Genomic DNA, 21811 nt, shown 5'->3' with positions numbered 1-21811 from the left:
GTTAATTCTTTTTCTTGTTATAGCCCACCACACCTTTGCTCTGTAGGAATGCAACTTTATCTAATGCTTTTGGAGGGTGGCTCCTGACCAATCACCTTTAGAGAAAAATAAGTTTTCTGAAGAAAAGGTCTTAAAATGTTAAGAGGCCTCCGGGCCAGAAGATGATGCAAATCACCTAACTTTTGCATATGCTAAGTTTGCAGGAAGAAAGCCTGGCTTGCTGCCTGACTCTACCCCTTCCCCCATTATCCTCTATGCATAACTTAAGGTATAAAAACTACTTTGGAAAATAAAGTGCGGGCCTTGTTCACCGAAACTTGGTCTCACCATGTCGTTCTTTCTCTTACCTTCTGGCTGAATTATTCAGCCTCTTTTCTACACTGAATTTCCTCACTGAGCTATCCTTATCTCAGCCTCTTTTCTCCACTGAATTTTCCTACTGAGCTATCCTCATTCTATTACTCTTTATATCCTTAATTAACATTTAATTAAGCAATTGTTTCCTGATCTTCGCCTACGCCCTCTCTCCTTCGAATACCCTGGATCAGCCGGGGCTGGTCCCCGGCACATGTGTGTGTGCTCAGTCATGTCCAGCTTTTACAACCCCACGGACTGGAGCCCGTCAGGCTCCTCTGTCCATGGCAAGAATACTGGAGTGGGTTGCCATTTCCTCCTCCAGGAAATCTTCCTGACCCAGGGATCAAACCTGTGTCTTCTGCATCTCCTGCATTAGCAGGCAGATTCTTTACCACTGCACCACCTGGGAAGCCCCATTTATTTTAGAACTGCTAATTTATTCTTCTGAATTCCCTTCACCTACTTCACCCTTCCTCCTCCCCCTCTCACCTCTGGTAACCACTAGTTTGTTCTCTGTGGGTCTTTATGTTGTTATATTTGCTTATTTGTTTTGTTTGTTAGATATCACATATAAGTGAAAACACACATTATTTGTATTTTGTTAAAAATAAATATTTATAATGGCTTCTAGAATGATGGGTCTTTTCCAGGTTTTCAATTTACTTTGCCCCAATCCATCAGAGGAATCACTATCTATGGCAGCTTTAGCCTTATGAAATGTATCAATATTTATTAAATGATAAGATTCAAAAGTCAAAATTATTCTTTGATCCATGAGCTGCAGAACGGATGTCATATTAACAGGCATGAAAACAACATTGATCTCGTATGTCTCCATCAGAGCTCTTGGGTGAGCAGCTGCATTGTCAGTGGGCAGTAATATTTTGAAAGGAATCTTTTTTTCTGAGTAGTGGATCTCAACAATAGACTTATAATATTCAGTACATTAAAAGATGCTTACTCCTTGGAAGGAAAGTTATGACCAACCTAGACAGCATATTAAAAAGCAGAGACATTACTTTGTCAACAAAGGTCCATCTAGTCAAGGCTATGATTTTTCCAGTAGTCATGTATGGATGTGAGAGTTGGACCATAAAGAAAGCTGAATGTTGAAGAATTGATGCTTTTGAACTGTGGTGTTGGAGAAGACTCTTGAGAGTCCCTTGGACTGCAAGGAGATCCAACTAGTCCATCCTAAAGGAGATCAGTCCTGGGTGTTCATTGGAAGGACTGATGTTGAAGCTGAAACTCCAATACTTTGGCCACCTCATGTGACGAGCTGACTCATGTGAAAAGACCCTGATGCTGGGAAAGATTGAGAGCAGGAGAAGAAGAGGATGACAGAGGATGAGATCGTTGGATGGCATCACCGACTCACTCAATGGACATGAGTTTGGGTAAACTCTGGGAGTTGGTGATGGACAGGGAGGCCTGATGTGCTGCGGTTCATGGGGTCACAAAGAGTCAGACATGACTGAGCAACTGAACTGAACTGAGACCATGTTGTAAATAGATGGTCTGTCATCCAGGCTTTGTTGTTCCATTTATACAGCACAGGCAGAATAGATTTAGCATAAGTCTTAACTGCCCTAGGATTTTCAGAACAGTAAATGAGCATTGGTTTCAACTCAACTAAGTCATCAGCTACATTAGTCCCTAACAAGAGAGTCAGCCTTAAATCTAGGCATTGACTTTTCCTTTTTAGGTATCAAAGCCCTAGATGACATATTCTTCCAATACAAAGCTCTTTTGTCTACATTGCAAATATGTTGTTTAGTGTAGTCACCTTCATTAATTAACTACTTTTTTTTTTTGATAACTTGCTGTAACTTCTATGTTTGCATTTGCTGCTTCATCTTATACTTTTATGTTTTGGAGATGGCTTCTTTCCTTAAAACTCATGAACCAGCCTGTGCTACTTTCAAATTTTTCTTCTGCAGCTTCCTCACCTCTCTCTGCCTTCATAGAATCTATGAAAGTTAGGACTTTGGTCAACATTAGGCATTGGCTTAAGAGAATGTTATGGCTGGTTTGATCTCCTATCTAAACCACTCAAACTTTCTCCAAATCAGCAATAAGTCTCTTTCGCTGTTTTATCATTGTTGTGTTCACGAGTAGCACTTTTAATTTCCTTTAAGAACTTTACCTTTGCATTCACAACTTAGTTAACTGTTTCACACAAGAATTGTAGCTTTTGGCCTACCTCAGTACTAAGCTTAATTGTTTCTAGCTTTTGGTTTAAAGTTAAAGATGGGAACTTTTTCTTTCCTTGGACATTTAGGGGCCATTTTAAGGTTATTAATTGGCTTGATTTTAATACTGTATGCCTCAGGAAATAGGAAGTCCTGAGAAAAGGGAGAGAGACAGGGAAGGGCTGGTCAGTGGAACAGTTAGAACACACACAACTTTTATCAATTAAGTTCACTGTCTTATAGATCCCATTTCATGGCCTCCTCCAACAGTTGCAATAGGAATGACAAAGATCACAGGCCACAGATCACCATAGCAAATATAATAATAATGAAAAAATTTGGAATATTGAGATAATTACCAATATGTGACAGAGAGACACACTGTGAACAAATGTTGTTGAAAATTTATGTCAGTAGACTTGCTTGGTGCAGGTTTGTGACAAACCTTCACATTTAAAAAAACACAGGGTCTGCAAAGTACAAAGTAAAGCACAATAAAACGAGGTCTGCCTGGGCTACTATATTATGGTGACCTTGAACCACTGTAATTGATTTCCTGATCCTTAAACTTAGGAGTTTGCCTGTATTCCCATGAACCTTTACTATGAAAGGTGTAGCTCATGGTTGATAGTGGACTGCTCAAATAACTTGATGCAAGTGTAGACTTACAAAAAGCAATATATAAACATTCAGTGTTTACAACTAAATGTACTGAAGCACATTTATATTTTTATAAATGTGTGTTTACACAGGTTTTCTAAGGTTTTTAAAATAACATGTCTTGGGAGATATTAAAACGAAATGGTGGGACTTCCCTGGTGGTCCAGTGGATAAGACTCTGAGCTTCCACTGCAGAAGGCACGGGTTCAATCCCTGGTCAGAGAACTAAGATCCCACATGCTACACAACCAAAAAAGAAAGAGGAAGGTATTTAATAAAAGTAATTTAAATTTTGAGTCCTGCCCTACGATTAGGTGCTCATGATGTGTCTTCTCAACTGAGGACCCAGAAAAATCAGGTTTCATTATTCACAACTTGGTATCAGCCTACCTCTCAGTATTTCTCTCTGACTTTTCCAGTCACACCAGAGGGAGAATGCTGGAAATTTTTATTTTTCTTCTTCCTTTTTTTCAAGTTGCTTGTTTCTCTTGACAGTTCTTGCCAACACATTTCACATGGAAAAGTCCTACTCACTTTTCAAGACCAGATTCATATCATTTCTCCAATAAGCCTTCAGAAACCTCCCCAAGAGAATTTCTGCTCCCTGACTACCCTCTCACAGATTTCCAACATATACTTCCCAGTGAATTGTTTGATTACAGTAATTGGCAACCCCAATTTAATAAAAGGGCAGAGAGGAAATGTATTGACTTAAAAAACCTAAAGAAGGGTTAAAAAATAAAACTGTTTTGCTAAATTTTTTAAGTCATGGCCATGTTACAAAATTTAGAAAAATCACAAAAGCGTCACCCATAAACTACTACTGAGATGTTAAAAAATAAACAAATAAATAAATGGCCTTCTTCATGAAAAAAAAAAAAAACAAACAAAAAACACCAAATTGTGTGAAAAGCAAAAGGGCAGCTCAAATTCTAGAAGATCCAGGTCCTGACTCCAAGACTCTCTCCTCATGACTTATCGTGCTTGTCTTGGTTAGCTTTCTCCTCTCTTGCCTCAACTGACTTTTTCCACAAATTGAGAAATACAGCTCTTAATGGTATCCAAGCTTTAAACCTTTTACCATTTGCTGCTAGTGAGGGAGAATGATTCTATTTATCAGAACCAGTGCAGAAAATCTCAGGGAAGTACCATGACTTGACTACCATTGGATTCATCAATTGCATGACCAAAGGGAAAACACAGCTTGGTTTAAGTATAGCTGCCACCATTCGGCCAGATTTTGGTGGGTAGGGAATCAGTTACCTAAATCCTGGCACCGTTTAAAGAAGGTATCCAGATGTCAGGACATATGAAGGTGTGGTTTTCAGGATAGGGAGATAGGAAGGTAGTGCCAAATATCCCATATATATTCATTGTTTCATACTTATGTGAATGTATTTTTACAACTAGATTTTGAAATCCTTGAAGGCAATAACTCCTCCTCCTCTCTGGTGGCTCAGTCTATAAAGAATGCCCGCAATGTGGGAGACCCAGGTTTGATCTCTGGGTCAGGAAGATCCCTTGGAGAAGGGAATGGCAACCCATTCCAGTATTCTTTCCTGGGAAATCCCATGGACAGAGCAGCCTGAAGGGCTATAGCCATGCGGTCACCAAAAGTTGGGCACAAGGGAGCAACTAACACTTTCATTTTCATATCTAAAGACGGTGTTCATGCTGCCTCATTTTCCAGGAACTAAAATTTCATAAGGTCTGGAATACACACACGCAAACACACATGCTTCCCTGATAGCTCAGTGCTAAAGAACCTTCCTGCCAATGCAGGAGTCATGGATTTGATCCCTGGGTCGGCAAGATCCCCTGGAAAAGGAAATGCAACCCACTCTAGTACTCTTGCCTGGAAAATCCCATGGACAGAGGAGCCTGGTAGGCTGCAGTCCATGGGGTCACTAGAAGTCAGACACCACTGAGTGACTTCACTTTCACTTTTCACTTTCATGCATTGGAGAAGGAAATGGCAACCCACTCCGGTGTTCTTGCCTGGAGAATCCCAGGGATGAGGGAGCCTGGTGGGCTGCCATCTTTGGGGTCGCACAGAGTTGGACACGACTGAAGTGACTTAGCAGCAGCAGCAGCAGCCAGTATTTTTGCCTAGGAAATCTCAGGGAGAGAGGAGCCTGGTACGCTACAGTCCATGGGGTTGCAAAGAGTCGGACATGACTGAAGTTGCTGAGCATGGCATGGCATGTGTATATATACATATATTTATGTGTTTTTATAATATTTAATATGCATAACTTGTGTTTGGTAACATATACTCTTGTTGTTTCTATAATGTTTACAACTCTTTGCAGCCAATCTTCATAGTTAAATCTGACAACTAAAAAATAAGTCAAATATTTTAATAATTCAATTCATAAGAAAAAAGCAGACAAAATGATATTTAAATATATGACCAGTTTAATCATATGCATTTGTCTCCAAAAGGAGCCTTGGATTTAATTGTCAGGCTTTTGATTGCACTTATGAAGTGATGGGATGAATCTTTTCAGTTATCTTTTTCGGATTATATTCATAACTTTCCAAGATTCTTGGTGGCTAGTTGAGTAGCGTGATTGGCCTTTCAAAATGATTTGCACCTATGTGTTTCTGATTCTTTGTCTCCTTTCTGCTCAGTTTTGGCCTGGTGATGTTTCTGAAGGCTTGGATTCTCCTTTTCCTTTTGCATTTGCCTCCTGCGGGAAGGTACACACTCAGAAAGATTACTCTTTTGCCTCAGATCATTCAGATCCCCTATTTCATCACTGACTTCCTCTGTGGTTTGTGTGTCTAGACAATGATACTTGTTTCTCCTGTGCCTAACTGTTCTGATTTTAGCGCTAGGAAATGTTTTTTTGTGATTTATTTCTTGCTTACTTGGGGATGTGAGTTTCTGATTCTGTAGACAAGTGGGACTGTTACAGTGGCTTCCAGCTTGGTAAGAATCTTCACTTTTCAAAGGATACTTTGGTCTCTTCCCAGCATTTGAACGAAACTTCATGTATTGGATGGTGGCTGAAGACGGCCTCCCATAGTTTGATTCATAGGCATGTGCCTTCTTTTCTTTTGAGAGCTCACAGCATATATTCTGGGTGAAGTGTTCACTTCTGTGGCTTCCTCTCAGAGAGGGATTACTTGACTCTCTGCTTATAGATCTATTTGTAAGTCCAACACACCAGGATTTAGATCTTTGAGTACTGGACTTTGGTTGTCTTTGGATTCCCCTGCTGCAGTGTGAGCCAACTTCTGCAAATCGGAAGGGTTGTCTGTACTTCATCCTCTTTTTTCTGAAAGAGTTCAGCTTCCTCCCCTCTCTCTTAGAAGAAACGGCAGTTTCTGAAATGCAGCTCCAGGAGGGGTCCCTCTTTCTAGATTTGCAATTTATCAAGGATCTTTCTCTGGGTAATCTTCTTTGAAAGGTCCTTGGTGAAGAGTCTGAACATTTGTTTTTTTCTGCTTCTTTTTTCTGGAAATTGATCTGTTGGCCAACGTTCAAAGACTTTTTTTCTTTTAGGCTGTTCTTCCATGGCTGCTCCTGATTCAAAATTGCTGAGGAACTGAAGGTGCGTGCAGTTGTTTCACTCTTTCCCATATCCTGGGCATGACCCGGAAACAACTTAATCCTTTCTGTCTTCCTCTCTTTAACATTTTTTTTGCAATTCAATGAGCCTGGGCCCTTTTCCCTTAGTATATCCCAGTTCAGGAGCATGCTATTGGTAGAAGGTGTGACTTTGAGATCACCTGGTTCTGATTTGTCTTTGAGCCAAGCATGGATTTTGCTTCCTGCTTTATGATGGAGTAGTGGGACTTCAGATTTCTTCAAGCAAGAGTTACCACTGGGAAACACTTTCATGCCTGACAGAGGCCTCTGGTCATTATTCCGTTGGCCCTGGGTGTTTTTAGACTGTTTTATATCATGTTGAGGTGCCAGTACAGCCTGATCCTTAGGCAAAGGCAAAACAGGAGCTGATGCAACAGACTTTTTTCCTACCCAAGGTGAAACAGTAGGAAATTGATAGATGGCTCGTTGGTCATAAGTCTCCATGTTGTAAGGCGAATGAACAAAACTGATAAATTCGTGCAGAAAGTGGTGGGTGTGTTGTTGGAGATAAGGTTCTAGGAGGTTAATGAAGGAATCACTGTCTAGATCATATTTTGTCATGTGATGGAGAATGGTGGATAGAATACTCTTCACTGTGTAGCCATAATCTCCATAAACAGCTGTTAGTTCTCGTTTCAGCCAGGGAACCAGCCGATGTAAACAATCAGGGTTTCTCTTGAAATAATTAGCTGATAAGTGTTTTTCAAATCTGTAGCCTTGGACATGTGCCACCCAAATTCCAGAATAATACAGAGCTCTTCTGAACTTCATTACCACCTGGTCTCTAAAGTGACCCAGAGACACAGAGTTTGGTGGGAACTTCCTGCTGTCCCCAAACTCTCTCAGCAACTCCTGGACAGTCAGCTCTCTCAATGGCCTGATTTTCTTTGTAAGGCCCTCAAGATTTATGCCAAGATCATGGTTTTCAGAAGTCACTACATAGCTTTCTTCTTCCGAAGGAAGGAACACTGAGTCTTCTTTGGTGCCTTCCACTGGCCTGGCGGAACAACCCTGGGAAGGAAAGCACTGCATGCTGGATGAAGGCATAGATTTATTTCTTTGTCTTGAATGTAAAGATTCATCACTGTTCACAGAACAGGGGTTCCAACTGGCTCCATTCTGTATATTCTCCAAGCAGTTAGGACAGTCACAGTCAGATGAGAAATCTAATGGCATCTCCATGAACAGATTGTATTTCACAGTCATATGTGAGAAAAATTGGTTCAAATCAGTTCCTCATCTGGCATGAAAAATATCTATTAAAACCATTCCACGCATATTTCTGTAATATATTTTGTCTCCATGGAATAAATTCTGGGATAAAGTTAAGAAACAAACTATTTCCTCAAATTAATAAATAATGCTCTCAATAAAACCCAATATAGACAAGGCAATGAGAATTCAGGCACACTGTCTCTCTTAGTTTTGCAAACTCTGAAAAGCAAATCAGAAATAAACATCAAAATTTAAGTATCACATCTTTTAACCCAGTAATTCTAACTCTAGAGTTTTAATCTATATATACAAGTCTACAAACATATATACATGGATTTTTCTAATAACAACAACAACAAAAACCCTGAAAACAATTGACATATCCATTAGTAAGGAACTTATTAAATAAATGATGGTTTATCTATAATATTTAATATTATGTCACCATTCCAATAAAACAGGCAAATCTATACATATTAATATGTGAAAATGGATGAATATATTGTTAAATGAAAAAGCTTATATAGAAGAATGAGAAGCTATTCTAAAAATCTTAAAGCGTAATCACTAATTTCTGGCAATATTGTGAACTAGACATCTTGTCCTAGTGGGACACACTGTCCCACTAGGAGTAACAATACTGCTGCTGCTGCTAAGTCACTTCAGTCGTGTCCAACTCTGTGCAACCCCATAGATGGCAGCCCACCAGGCTCCCCCGTCCCTGGGATGCTCCAGGCAAGAACACTGGAGTGGGTTGCCATTTCCTTCTCCAATGCATGAAAATGAAAAGTGAAAGTGAAGTCGCTCAGTCTTGTCTGACTCTTAGCGACCCCATGGACTGCAGCCCACCAGGCTCCTCTGTCCATGGGATTTTCCAGGCAAGAGTATTGGAGTGGGGTGCAATTGCCTTCTCCAACAAAATAATACTAGCTATAAGTAAATATAGGTAAATATATCTCAACTTAAGAGGTAATGAGTAAAATTCTTAGAGGCCAAATCAATCCATAAATAAAAGTAGAAATCCAGAGAGGGAAGTGAGCTCTGATACCACAAGTTGCTCAGAACTGGTATCCTTGATCTTCAGTTAGAGAATAACCAAGAGTTGCAGATGACAGGAAAGAACAGACTCTGCCAACGTTTGAATGTATAATGGAAAACCTCTGCATAAAGCTGTGTACACAAATGTTTACATTCTTACTGAAAAGGTAATTTAGAAAAATAATACCCCACACACAGTCAGCAGGAAATCCTAGCTGAGATTTTGTAACCAGAAACAAGTACGTCTGCACACTAAATTCAAGCAGCGTTTTCCTAAAAACCTCAAAAAGGTAATTTATTTTGAGGTTGATAGTAACCACAGGCAACTGGCAGAGGCAAACACACATTCTTCCTGGAGGAACATTATAAACCCAAGTTTCATGACAAATTTCCTCCAAATTCACAGTCAAAAGTCACTAACAAGAAATAGCCATCATAATAAGCCTGAGTCCACAAAAACAATAGAGAGCAAATTTGATTCCTAACAGAATCTGAAAATAAAATGAGCTTGCTGGATGTACATGAATTTCATCCCTTCTCTCATAGATGGTTTCAAGCTCTCCTTTCCAGAAGTAACGCTCTCATTAAGTCATCATTCATCTTGAAAAGCAAAGACGACAGAAACAAATTACATTATTTAGCAGATTTACCTCCTAGAGGATCTTAAAGTGTCCACGCTCATATGAACCTTAACCACAGGATTAATTTGGTTAAAGGGGATCACTTCTGTTTTGTTGGCCTTAGAGATAGAATTTAGAACACAAGGCTAGTTCTGCTGTGGTTTGGAGAAAAAGAAACTGCTCCAAGTTTTCCATAAAACTTGGTATCTTATGTTTTCCACGAAACTTAGTATCTTATGTTATCTTGAGTGACTTTAAGATACAAATCCTTATTAAGATAGAATTCATGTCCTTTTGACTTATAGGTTGCCAGAATGCTTTAATTTTTCAACAGGCTGATCAAACCTAACACTGTAATGTGTGGTCTGAATCAGAATAAAGCAAGACACAAGGTAGAATACGGGTTTCCCTGATGAAAGAACTCCCTGAAGAACAGTCGTTAGTCTAATAGCGTTAGTGTTAGTCACTCATTCGTGTCCAACCCTTTGCGACCCCGTGGACTATAGTCCTTCAGGCTCCTCTCTCCATAGAATTCTCCAGGCAAGAACACTGGAGTGGGTTGCCATTCCCTTCTCCAGGGGATCTCACTCACCCAGGGATTGAACCCAGGTCTCCTGCATTGTAGGAAGATTCTTTACTGGCTGAGCCACCATGGAAGCCCCTAATAGTAATATTTAGATTTAAATTATCTAGTCAGAAAGTTGTCAATTTTTCTTCAAATCCAAGAGCTGAATAAACTTGTTAACATGTGTGCAGTGTGATTAATCAACATCTTGATTGTCTGTGTACCAGCTTTTTGGTTCAAAATGAAAAGTTGTCATATTTTTCAAAACATTTATTCATCCATAGCTAAATACCAGTTAATACAGACAACACAGTTGGGAAGTCATTGAAGATAAATGTTTTTTTCTCTTTTTTTTTTTTTGGCTATACTTGCTGTTATTCTGTTTTTTAGTTTAGTCATGCTTACTTAGGCTCTTGGACTGCTCTTAGATGCAGGTGAAACCAATTTAGCTCATGAGCTATTTTGGAGAATTAGATAAGCAACTTTGTGCTTAGCATCTATTAGCAGTTTAATGGAATAGCCATTTTAGTGTTTTTGAGTAGGTTTCATTGCAAATTCCTAAGACAGTGCATTACTTTTATTTTAAAAATGTGTTTTGCATGATTTTGTAATTCAAAACAGACACCATTTTTTGATATCTTTGTAACTCTAGGGTAATATAGAACCACATTCCCTATAACGTTCAAAACTCTGTCAGCCCTATATAGAGGAAAGAACAGTACAGACATGGGTTCTTATTCTACTGCTCACATATGCTCCCAGTCACGGCTTAATCATCTGTGAAATAAGGCTTATAGAAAGACTCAGAATAGATGCAAAAAGTACTTTGTGAAAAACAATGCTTATTAGTAACAAAGTGCTCTCAGGAGACACTCTCATCTGTACACTGTGTCTCCATGGTGAAAATACTTTATAAATGTTTGTTGAAGAGGAGGAGAACTTGAAGGATTAGAGGGAAGAAACATAAGAAAAGGCCATTCAGGTGTCTCTTCTGGATGCTTTGTATTAGTCTGTTCATTTTTTTTTTTTTTTGGTTATCAATTTCTTCCTTTCCTTTTCTTCTTATTTTCACTCCCTTGGTTCCTAAATACTCAAAATTCCGAAGAAGTTTAGAAAGGAAGAAGTGGTTGGGAAAGGGGTGCGTTGGCATCCAAAGTGAGAGAACTTTAGAGTCAAGAAGACAATAAATTGACAATTGGCAGGATGATGCTGAACAATTAATCTGATGTATCAGTAGCCAAGAGATCAGATCCTTTATTGTCTTATCTAAGTTTTGAACCAACTACTTGGAAGCCTTGATTTTCTATTTTTTTTTTTTTTATCATGTTCCATGGCTCTAGAGTAGAGTTTCTATCTCAGCACATTAGGGCCAGACAGTTCTTTGCTCTACTTTGTATAATATTAAGTACCATCCCTGGTATCCATTCAATAGATGTCAGTATCCCCCACACAATAATAAATGTCTCAAGATACTGTTACATGTCCTCTAGGGAGGCAATATTGCCCCCTGTGTTGAGAACCACTGCTGTACAATCTACAGTTATTGTGTTTTGAGATAAGATTTTCCTCACGAGTTCTAGAAGCAATTCCCCTACCAAGAAGCTATAGTATATACATTCATGAGAAGAATCAAGTATTAAATAAGCTGAAAGAGCATGGGTTTCAAAGCCAGAATTCTGAGTTTGAATTTTGACTCTCTTCATTTGAATTTGTCTTTCATAAGCAACTTAGTTAAATTCTCTGAGTTTCATCTATTTTATACATCACAGCATGGACGTTTTCTTCATAGCGTTTACCATTATCTGCATATTACACATTCATGGGTCTGTTTCCTCTCTGACATTACTATAAGCTTCATGAGGGAAAATAGATGAAATCTTTGGTTTATATACAAATGTTTCCTCATAGCTTAGAATAAGTTTGGCATATAGGAAGGAGTCTGTATTTGCCAAATAAATTTTCTGTGCTGATCAACACAGTCCAGTAGGTGTCAACAATTGTATTTATAGACAGTTTTCGTTATTCAAGATAGTTGCATTCTATAAAGTCCTCACAATCACTGAATTGGTTAACTTTGAACCAGTGCTCCTAAGGGAACAGGATTAGATTCCACAGAGCCTCTGGTCACATTTATATCCACGGAATGATACATATAACTTTGTTTTACTTGTATCTGTTTAAAGACATCTTAATATATATTATTGAGTCATTAACAGTAAACTCTCAGCCAATAGCCTCCTAGCCTGAGTGAAGCTCATCTAACACATATATTTTCTCCATAAAGCACATCACAGTTTTCTTGCAGTTAGGAAAACTAGCCAGCATTTGAGTATTATACATGGAGGTCAATCTAAATGGCAAAATCACCAAAAAAAAAAGGAAAATACACATTAAACATGAAAATAATCCTGTTTATGGTGTGAAAGCTGAAACAAGAAGGCAGAATGTCATTTTGTTTGACCTCAGCTGGGAATACGTGAGCTGAGTGACTCAAATTCTTTGCCTTTCTGCCATGTCCATGAATGACATGAAAACACCAGGAGCACTGATTTTAGGGTTACAAATAAACTTTAGGGAGTAGACAAAAATAACAAATACAGAATCCACAAATGATAATTGACGAATTTGTGGACAAGGTCAGCTTCTGCAAGGGGACACAAGAGAATTCTCACTAACTTAATTATCAGGCAGAGTAATGAGATCTCATTCCAACCTTTGTATCTTAATCTTTATACCTAAAAAATGAACAGAGCTTCTCTTGCCAAAGTGACCCCTTCACAAACACACAAAGGAAAACGTTGACTCCAGATTCCAAGTGAATTCTTCATTCCAGTCTTTGTTCCTTATGGGCCTTCATTCTCCGTGTATTTAGAGATTTTCCAACTATCTTTCTGTTATTGATTTCTAGTTTAATTTCACTGTGGTCTAACAGCATACTTTATATGCTTTCTATTTTTTTTAATTTTTTAAAAATTTATTTATTTTAATTGGAGGCTAATTACTTCACAATATTGTAGTGGTTTTTGCCATACACTGACATGAATCAGCATGGGTGTACATATGTTCCTCATCCTGAACCCTCCTCCCACCTTCCTCCCCATCCCATCCCTCAGGGTCATCCCAGTGCACCAGCCCTGAGCACCCTGTCTCATGCATCGAACCTGGACTGGCGATCTATTTCACATATGATAATATACATGTTAAGGTATGTTTTATTAGCCAGAATGCAATCTACCTTGGTGAATGTTAAATGTGAACTTGAGAAGAATGTGTATTCTGCTGCTGTCAAATGGAGTGTTCTAAAATGTCAATTAGATCAAGTTGACTGATAGTGTGGTTCAGGTAAACTATATTTTTACTGATTTTCTGCCTGTTTGATCTATCAATTACTGAAAGAGAGGTGGTATTGAAGTCTCTACCTATAATTGTGCATTTGACTTTTTCCTTGCGTTTCTATCAGTTTTTGCTTCATGTCTTTTGATGTACTGTTAGCTGCATGTGTTCTCAGAGAACTGACCCATTTATCATTGTATACTGCTACTGCTAAGTCACTTCAGTCGTGTCCGACTCTATGCGACCCCATAGATGGCTATAGCAACTTCAGCTTTCTCTTAATTAATGTTAGCATGATATATCATTGCTTTATTTTTAATCCAAGTCTTTATATTTAAAGTGGATTTTTTTGTAGACAACATATAGTCAGGTCTTATTTTTATATCCATTCTGACACTCTTTGTCTTTTATTGGTATATTTAGACCCTTCACATGTAGAATGATTATTGATATGGTGGCTTTAGTGTCTATCATGTTTTTAACTGTTTGCTTTTTGTTGAATTTGGTTTTTGTTTCTTTTCGGTACTTCATTTTATTCTCATAAACATGCCCTGAGGGAGGTCTCTCATGTTAGTCTTATTTAGAAATGAAAGAACACTACTTAAATTGACTTAACCAAGGTTACACAGGGCAAATATAACAGAGCCATCAGTCAGTTCAGTCACTCAGACATGTCTGACTATTTGCGACCCCATGGACTGCAACACAACAGGCTTCCCTGTCCACCACTAACTCCCAGAGCTTGCTCAAACTCATCTCCATTGAATCTGTAATGCCTTGCAATTATCTCATCCTCTGTCATCCTCTTCTCCTCCTGACTTCAATCTTTCCTAGCATCAGGGTATTTTCAAATGAGTCAGTTCTTCTCATCAGGGAGCCAGAGTATTGGAGCTTCAGCTTCAGCATCAGTCTTTCCAATGAATATCCAGGACTGATTTCCTTTAAGATTGACTGGTTGGATCTCCTTGCTGTCCAGGGGATTCTCAAGAGTCTTCTCCAACACCACAGTTCAAAAGCATCAATTCTTAGGCACTCAGCTTTCTTTATGGCCCAACTCTCACATCCACACATGACTACTGGAAAAACCATAGCTTTGACTATACGGACCTTTGTCGACAAAGTATTGTCTCTGCTTTTTAATATGCTGTCTAGGTTGCTCATAGCTTTTCTGCTAAGGATCAAGCGTCTTTTAATTTCATGGTGCAGTCACCATCTGCAGTGATTTTGGAGCCCAAGAAAATAGTCTGTCAGTGTTTCCATTGTTTCCCCATCTATTTGTCATGAAGTGATGGGACTGGATTCCATGATCTTAGTTTTTTGAATGTTGAGTTTGAAGCCAGCTTTTTCACTCTCCTCTTTCATCATGAGGCTGTTCAGTTCCTCTTTGCTTTCTGCCATAAGGGTGGTGTCATCTGCATATCTGTGATATATAACCGAGCCATAATTTGATACTGTCTAATGTTCTTGAGAAACCTATATGCAGGTCAGGAAGCAACAGTTAGAACTGAACATGGAACAACAGACTGGTTCCAAATAGGAAAAGGAGTACGTCAAGGCTGTATATTGTCACCCTGTTTATTTAACTTATATGTAGAGTACATCATGAGAAACGCTGGGCTGGAAGAAACACAAGCTGGAATCAAGATTGCTGGGAGAAATATCAATAACCTCAGATATGCAGATGACACCACTCTTATGGCAGAAAGTGAAGAGGAACTAAAAAGCCTCTTGATGAAAGTGAAAGAGGAGAGTGAAAAAGTTGGCTTAAAGCTCAACATTCAGAAAACGAAGATCATGGCATCTGGTCCCATCATTTCATGGGAAATAGATGGGGAAACAGGGGAAACAGTGTCAGACTTTATTTTTTTGGGCTCCAGAATCACTGCAGATGGTGATTGCACCCATGAAATTAAAAGACACTTACTCCTTGGAAGGAAAGTTATGACCAACCTAGATAGCATATTAAAAAGCAGAGACGTTACTTTGCCAACAAAGGTCCATCTAGACGAGGCTATGGTTTTTCCAGTAGTCATGTATGGATGTGAGTGTTGGACTGTGAAGAAAGCTGAGCACCGAAGAATTGATGCTTTTGAACTGTGGTGTTGGAGAAGACTCTTGAGAGTCCCTTGGACTTCAAGGAGATCCAACCAGTCCATTCTAAATGAGATCAGTCCTGGGTGTTCTTTGGAAGGAATGATGCTAAAGCTGAAACTCTGGTACATTGGCCACCTCATGTGAAGAGTTGACTCATTGGAAAAGACTCTGATGCTGGGAGGGATTGGGGGCAGGAGGAGAAGGGGATGACAGAGGATGAGATGGCTGGATGGCATCACCAACTTGAAGGACATGGGTTTTGTGTGAACTCTGGGAGTTGGTGATGGACAGGGAGGCCTGGTATGCTGCAATTCATGGGGTCGCAAAGAGACATGACTGAGCGACTGAAGTGAACTGAATGTTCTTTAGTTGACAAAACATTTTCTTCTGTATACTCAGTGAATTCAGCAATAAAACTCTGATAAAGCTTCCAAATCAAGTAAAATTGTGCCCTCAGAATCATTAAGATTTGTATGCCTTCCCAAGGCTTTCTTCTCTCTAAAACCTTGGAAGGGCATATTAAGAACTTAGCATCTTTGCTCTAGTTTAACCAAAATGCCATGTATTAACTAACAGTTAATAACAAATTCTAAAAAGTCTAGCTTAAGAACAAAAAAGCAAAAGGAAAAAAATAGTTTTGCTTTATTTACAAATAGACCAGAATTATCCATGGAAACCAAACCTATAATTTCAGGGTGCCAGCTTTCTTAAAGAGCAAGAAAAAATTTAGCCCTCTTCTCAAACCAGGCTGTTCAGTTTTATTTTCCCATTGACTGAGGTCATTTAAAATGAATTGTTACAACCTGGCTCCTGAATTACCATCTATTTTCCTGTAAAAATGCCTCTCCTTGCTTCCATAGGGAAGAGGGGAGACAGAACTGGACTTGGGCCCAAACCATAATTTTAGTAATTACTAAACCAAGTGACTGCAGCCATAATTGAGTCATTCAAAGCCAAATGGTAGCAGTAATTAGTTTGTCAAATTTGAATAAAAGAGCTTTTTTGGCGAGAACAAGTGCAGTAGAGCTAAGGAGCCCTGAACTGTCAGCCATGGAGTGGGAGACCTTTTTCAAGCAGAGAGGGTCTTCCCAGCACTGTGATTCTCTTGTGTGACAGTGATGGATGTTCTTCGTTACAGATTATGGCCTTGTCACACTTAAACTAATCTCTCTTCATGTCTGCAGGCCCTGCTCATTCCCCAGGGCAGCAGTCATCAATTTACATAGAAAGGCACCTAGGGAAACACAGAATCTATTTATCACACTTGCTCTGAGTGTACTAACAGCAACTCCAACCCACGCATGGACCCACATTTCAATTGGGCTTCACCTCTGCAGCATCATAAACAGTGTGAAAGGATGTGTTGCTAAGAAAATGGATAGAAGGAGAGTGAGAAATTCATGAAAAACATGGGAGTCAGTGAACTCCACCCTCGTATGACTTCCTCAATGTGTGTAAGAATTCAGCAAGCTTTAGACTGCTTAGACTAAACTTTATACTTCCTGTTGTTGTTGCTGTTTAGTTGCTAAGTTGTGTCTTGACTCTGTGACCCCATGGGTTGTAGCCAGCCAGGCTCCTCTGTTCATGGGATTTCCCAGGCAAGAATATGGAGTGGGTTGCTATTTCCTTCTCCAAAGGATCTTCCCATCCTAGGGACCAAACTCATGTCTCTAACTTGGCAGGCAGATTCTTTACCACTGAGCCACTGGGGAAACTCTTCTTAGACTTCCCTTTAACATCTTAGAGTCACCTGCATTCTGTGGACTATGGATTGCCACTTCAGCCTGCCAGCTCCTGGAAAAGGAGCTACATTAGGTTAGGAACAGAGAAGTTAGAGAGGCAGAGTTCAGACCCGTAAGTCCTCTTTCCTCCAATTCCCCAGCCATATCCATTCAATTATTTGCTTCATTACAGACATATTTTCTATTCTCTTTGGCTAAGTTCTGTTTGTTCCACTGAGACCGGTCGGTGCTATTTCTGCCCAGAGCTGAGTTTGCCTTTCTATTTCCAAGGAATGTACTTCCTTCCCAAAGTCACAAATTTCTCAGGCTTTGCTAATGGTGCAAACAGCACTGCTGGTATTCCTTTACAGTCACAGAGTCAAGAGGGAAGCAAATCTTTAGTGTTGGTGGACTCCAGGTCCCAGAGTACCATCAATTCTAAGGGTTGGAATTCTTCCTCGTTTCTGAATCTAGTGTGAAGATAATAAACACCTATTTATATTAAATTATTCTGCATTTTTTTCCTCAAAAATATTCTCTTTTGTGGATACACCTCTTAGGTTCATACAGTAAGCTAAAACATACTTAGTACTATTTTTTTTCCAATCATTTTGCATGCATTTTGCTTATAAAAGATTCTTTTATGTTGACATTTCCTGTCACTTTTGCACAATGGTTATTTGACTTGATGTATTTTATTCTTCTTACCACCAAATTTTAACTAGAATTGCCTAATAAACATATGAATAGGCCACATATTAATAATTAAAATTGGCATGAATTCTGTCCGATTTGTCAACAAAGGATGGGAATGGGAGAATCAGCTAATCACGACATAAGCCAAGAATTAAAAAAATTTCCTGTATATATCTCACTAAGTTGATATTCCTCATAAAATTAGTCACAAACCATATATTAAAGCTTAAGGGCTTCCTTGGTGGCTCAGTGGTCAAGAATGCGCCAATGCAGGAGACACTGGTTCGATCCCTAGTCCAGGAAGATCACATGCTGCAGGGCAACTAAGCCCTAAGCTCATGCTCTGCAACAGGAGAGGCCACTGCAATGAAAAACCCACACACAATAACCAGAAAGTAGTTCCCACTCACCTCAACTAGAGAAAGCCTGAATGCAGCAACAAAGACCCAGCAGAGACACAAATAAATAAGTAAACAAATAAAATTACTTTAAAAGTCTGCTAAAAAAATTAAAAGCTGTAGCCAAAATTATGCTTAAAAACAAATCTGACAAGTTTTAATTGACAAATCAGAAAAAAGTAAATAAGATTTTAATATAAGAAATTACAAAAAGCAATCAAAAATACATAAACAGATGTAAAATAAAGATGAAAGCAAACAATTCTGAAATAGGAACAAAATTGGTGAATTAATAAATGAAGAGATGATATTAAAATAATAGTGAATGAGAAAAAGATACTATCCAAAAGAGGAAACTTATATAAAACATCAGAAAATCTGAACTATAGCAGGTTGCTTCTATAACTCATTATCTTGGTAAAGTTTGCTGCAAGGCCATATGTCTGCACATGAGGTCACCTCAATAAGTAGTCCTCACTGAACTAGGCTGGATTTGCCTCATACACGTGCTAGCATCACGTCCTTCTCATCCCCTCCTTTCTCTCTGGCTAATGTTGAAACAAATATAGTGATTTCACACTGGCCTGAGGAGTCTCAGGTGTCTGAGCCTGGGTTCCCTCCAGTACTTTTACAAACAGGAACACTTTGTGTCTCTCATTCTCTCTATGCCAGGTAACTCAAGTAGGAAAAATTGCTCCTTTGAAAACAGCAATATTAGGCTGCATAAAACAATTAGTTTCCTCTCTCTCTCTCTCTCTCTTTTGGCTTCATCTGCAGTAGGCTATACAGCTGTGAAGAAAAAAAAAAAACTTCACAAAGGAATAAAATTTTTTGGACATTTTCACTATTTCTATTCAAATTTTTAAACTCTTTCCTTGATTAGTTCTATTTATATCACTCTGATCTGTTTCCAGAATTTTAGGTGTTTAGAGCTGAAAGAGAGCTTGGCATCTTATGATTGTAAGCATTCGTGCTTTAATATATTCTGTTTCCTCAGATTAGATTGGCATTACCTCCATGTTGGCAAGCTCTTACTCGATTCTTCAATATATGTTTCATGTCTCTCTTAAGTTCTTCCCTGACTATTTGAGGTTGTCTCATGTTATTGAGAAGCTCCTGGGAGTACTGGTTAAGAGTAATAAACTTTAAGCCAAAATCCATAGGTTTGAATCTCAGCTTCCCAGCTTACTAAATGTATGACTTTCAGTAACCAGTAGCACATATTCCTCATCAGTGTAATGGAAGTGCTAATAGTCAAGATGAATTAAGGGTTGATGTATGTAAAGTGCTTAGAATCGTGACTGATAGAGTAAATGTTACAAGGACTGATTATATTATAGTGAAAGAATAATTGCAAATTTATTTATCTCCTGCTTACGATTGTGAGCTCTTTGAAAACAGGATATGTCATTCATTCATTTGTTGAAAGAATAAATGAACATTTTTGTCTTTTTAACAAACTGAAATATTTACATATTATAATATTCATCCATTTTAAGTGTATAATCCAGTAACTTTTAGTAAAGGTACCAAGTTTCACATCTATCATCATGATGCAGTTTTAGAGCACTTCTATCACCTTATTAACTTATAGTAAATACCCATTCCTATCCCCCTTTTATGATTGAGGAATCTGACACCCAGAGAAATTATTTGACATTCCAAATGCCATAGAAATGAAAAATGTGAGAAGCAGGTCTCACTTAAGTCTCCTGACATCCTCTAGGTCCCAACTCATTTCACTATACCATGCTCTCTGCCAGGATAATCTAACAATAATTAAATCTAAGAATCAGGCATGACTTCATTTTTCTTTGTCAACAACAATTTTATCATTGTTATCAGCATTTTCATCATTATCATTGATGAGGATTATAATATACAATACTCATCATCTACCAGTCCTTGGCATTATGCAGCATAGATTACCTCATTCAGGATAGAAGCTATCACTCATGCCATGTGGCAGCCCCAGCCATCTTCAAGCTTCAAATGAGCTCAAAGACTCTACTGTCAGGGCCATGCCATTTTCAGTTTTAATGATTATTTGCCTGACTGCCAACTCAGCAAACTCAATCTGGAATCCTAAAATCTACAGTTAAAATGAGTGATGAAAGCTGGAATATGAATTAGAAATCCTAATCCCTATGACAGGATTGTCATAGTGAAACTTACTCCTTAACAATACAAACATTTTGGCATAGACAGAGGAGAACTAAAAAAAAATCCATGTTTGCAGTGAAGTCTTAAAAAGCTAATCTTCCTTTTCTCTATTAGACTTGATTCTTAGTAGGTATATCTGCTCTCTGCTAATCAAGAAAACTTTAGATATTAAAGTTCTATGGATAGTGAAATTGCCTTTGTCCCAGAGCACCATCTTGATTTGCATGCTGTTGTCAGAGCATGGCAAAAGTGGATTTTCCCATCAATTCTCTGGGCACCAATAATGTTTTGGTTCATGCTTCGAGTAATGGACTTGATCAGCTTGCACTTGAAGCAGCTGTTCAAAATTCACTAATCCAGAATGATTATTTTATGAAAACAAGCACCTCTGAAAACACTTTAGCAGACATCTACTTAAAAAGAAAATAATGCTGGCAGACCAAAATGAAAATAAAAAAGTTGATGTGTAGTCCTTACATTAAGCTAATTAACAGCTTGGCAGTTCTAACATTGAAAGCATCAAATTACCACAGGCCAAGATACTGGCCATCAACATTTTGGTAATGCAGTTGGCACTGAAAGCATCATACAAATAACTTGCAGCAAAAGGCTAATGGAGACAGACACCAATGCCCCAGACCAGCTTGAAAATGGAAACTGGAACCCGAAGCAATCAGACTTTTCATTACGAAAAAAGTAACTGAGGCTATTTGAGAGTGACGTGGTTAAGAAGTCCAATTGCTTCTTGAAAATAAACTGCTACCATCTTTTGTTCTGCTCCATATGACGTTGAACCTTCACTCTATCAAAAATGTCTAAACACATGACTCTTTCCAACAGTGGGGCAAGAGATGATCTGAGTGCTCTGCTCACAGAGAGCATTGCTGAAAAGTCTCTTTTGCCCTCTCATGTATACGAGGCATTTTGTGCATATGTTTAGGAATCTCATGTATTTCTCTGAACTCCATTCATGGAGATCCCTGCTGTAATGCCTTTGTGGGTATAAAATATCTAACATAGAGTAGGAAAACACTATTGTTTAAGGAATTTGTTTTGATGGAAAAATGACTAAGTGGACAAACACAGGCTAATTCAAATTTATGTACTAAGTCCCTTGTTATTGTTTAGTCTCTCAGTCATGTACAACTCTTTGCGACCCCG

General features: G+C 38.6%; 1 protein-coding gene and 1 long non-coding RNA gene across 2 annotated transcripts in view; one reads left to right on the top strand and one right to left on the bottom strand.

The window, feature by feature from the left end:
• LOC147367693 (uncharacterized) overlaps positions 1-21811 on the top strand; it is a 191989-nt gene that overhangs the window by 86266 nt on the left and 83912 nt on the right. The window lies entirely within an intron of this gene.
• On the bottom strand, positions 5610-8237 carry LOC147367694 (uncharacterized). The gene has a single exon (XM_086414512.1). It carries the CDS (start codon positions 8011-8013, stop codon positions 5791-5793), a length of 2223 nt encoding a protein of 740 aa, XP_086270638.1. The 5' UTR covers positions 8014-8237; the 3' UTR covers positions 5610-5790.

This window comes from Bos grunniens, chromosome 8, assembly GCF_055505025.1.
Source record: "Bos grunniens cultivar Pamir isolate PY7600 chromosome 8, Bosgru_T2T1.0, whole genome shotgun sequence".
Classification (NCBI taxonomy): Eukaryota; Metazoa; Chordata; class Mammalia; order Artiodactyla; family Bovidae; genus Bos; species Bos grunniens.
The sequence above is the reverse complement of the archived record's forward strand: the minus strand, read 5'-3'. Positions and strand labels throughout refer to the sequence as shown.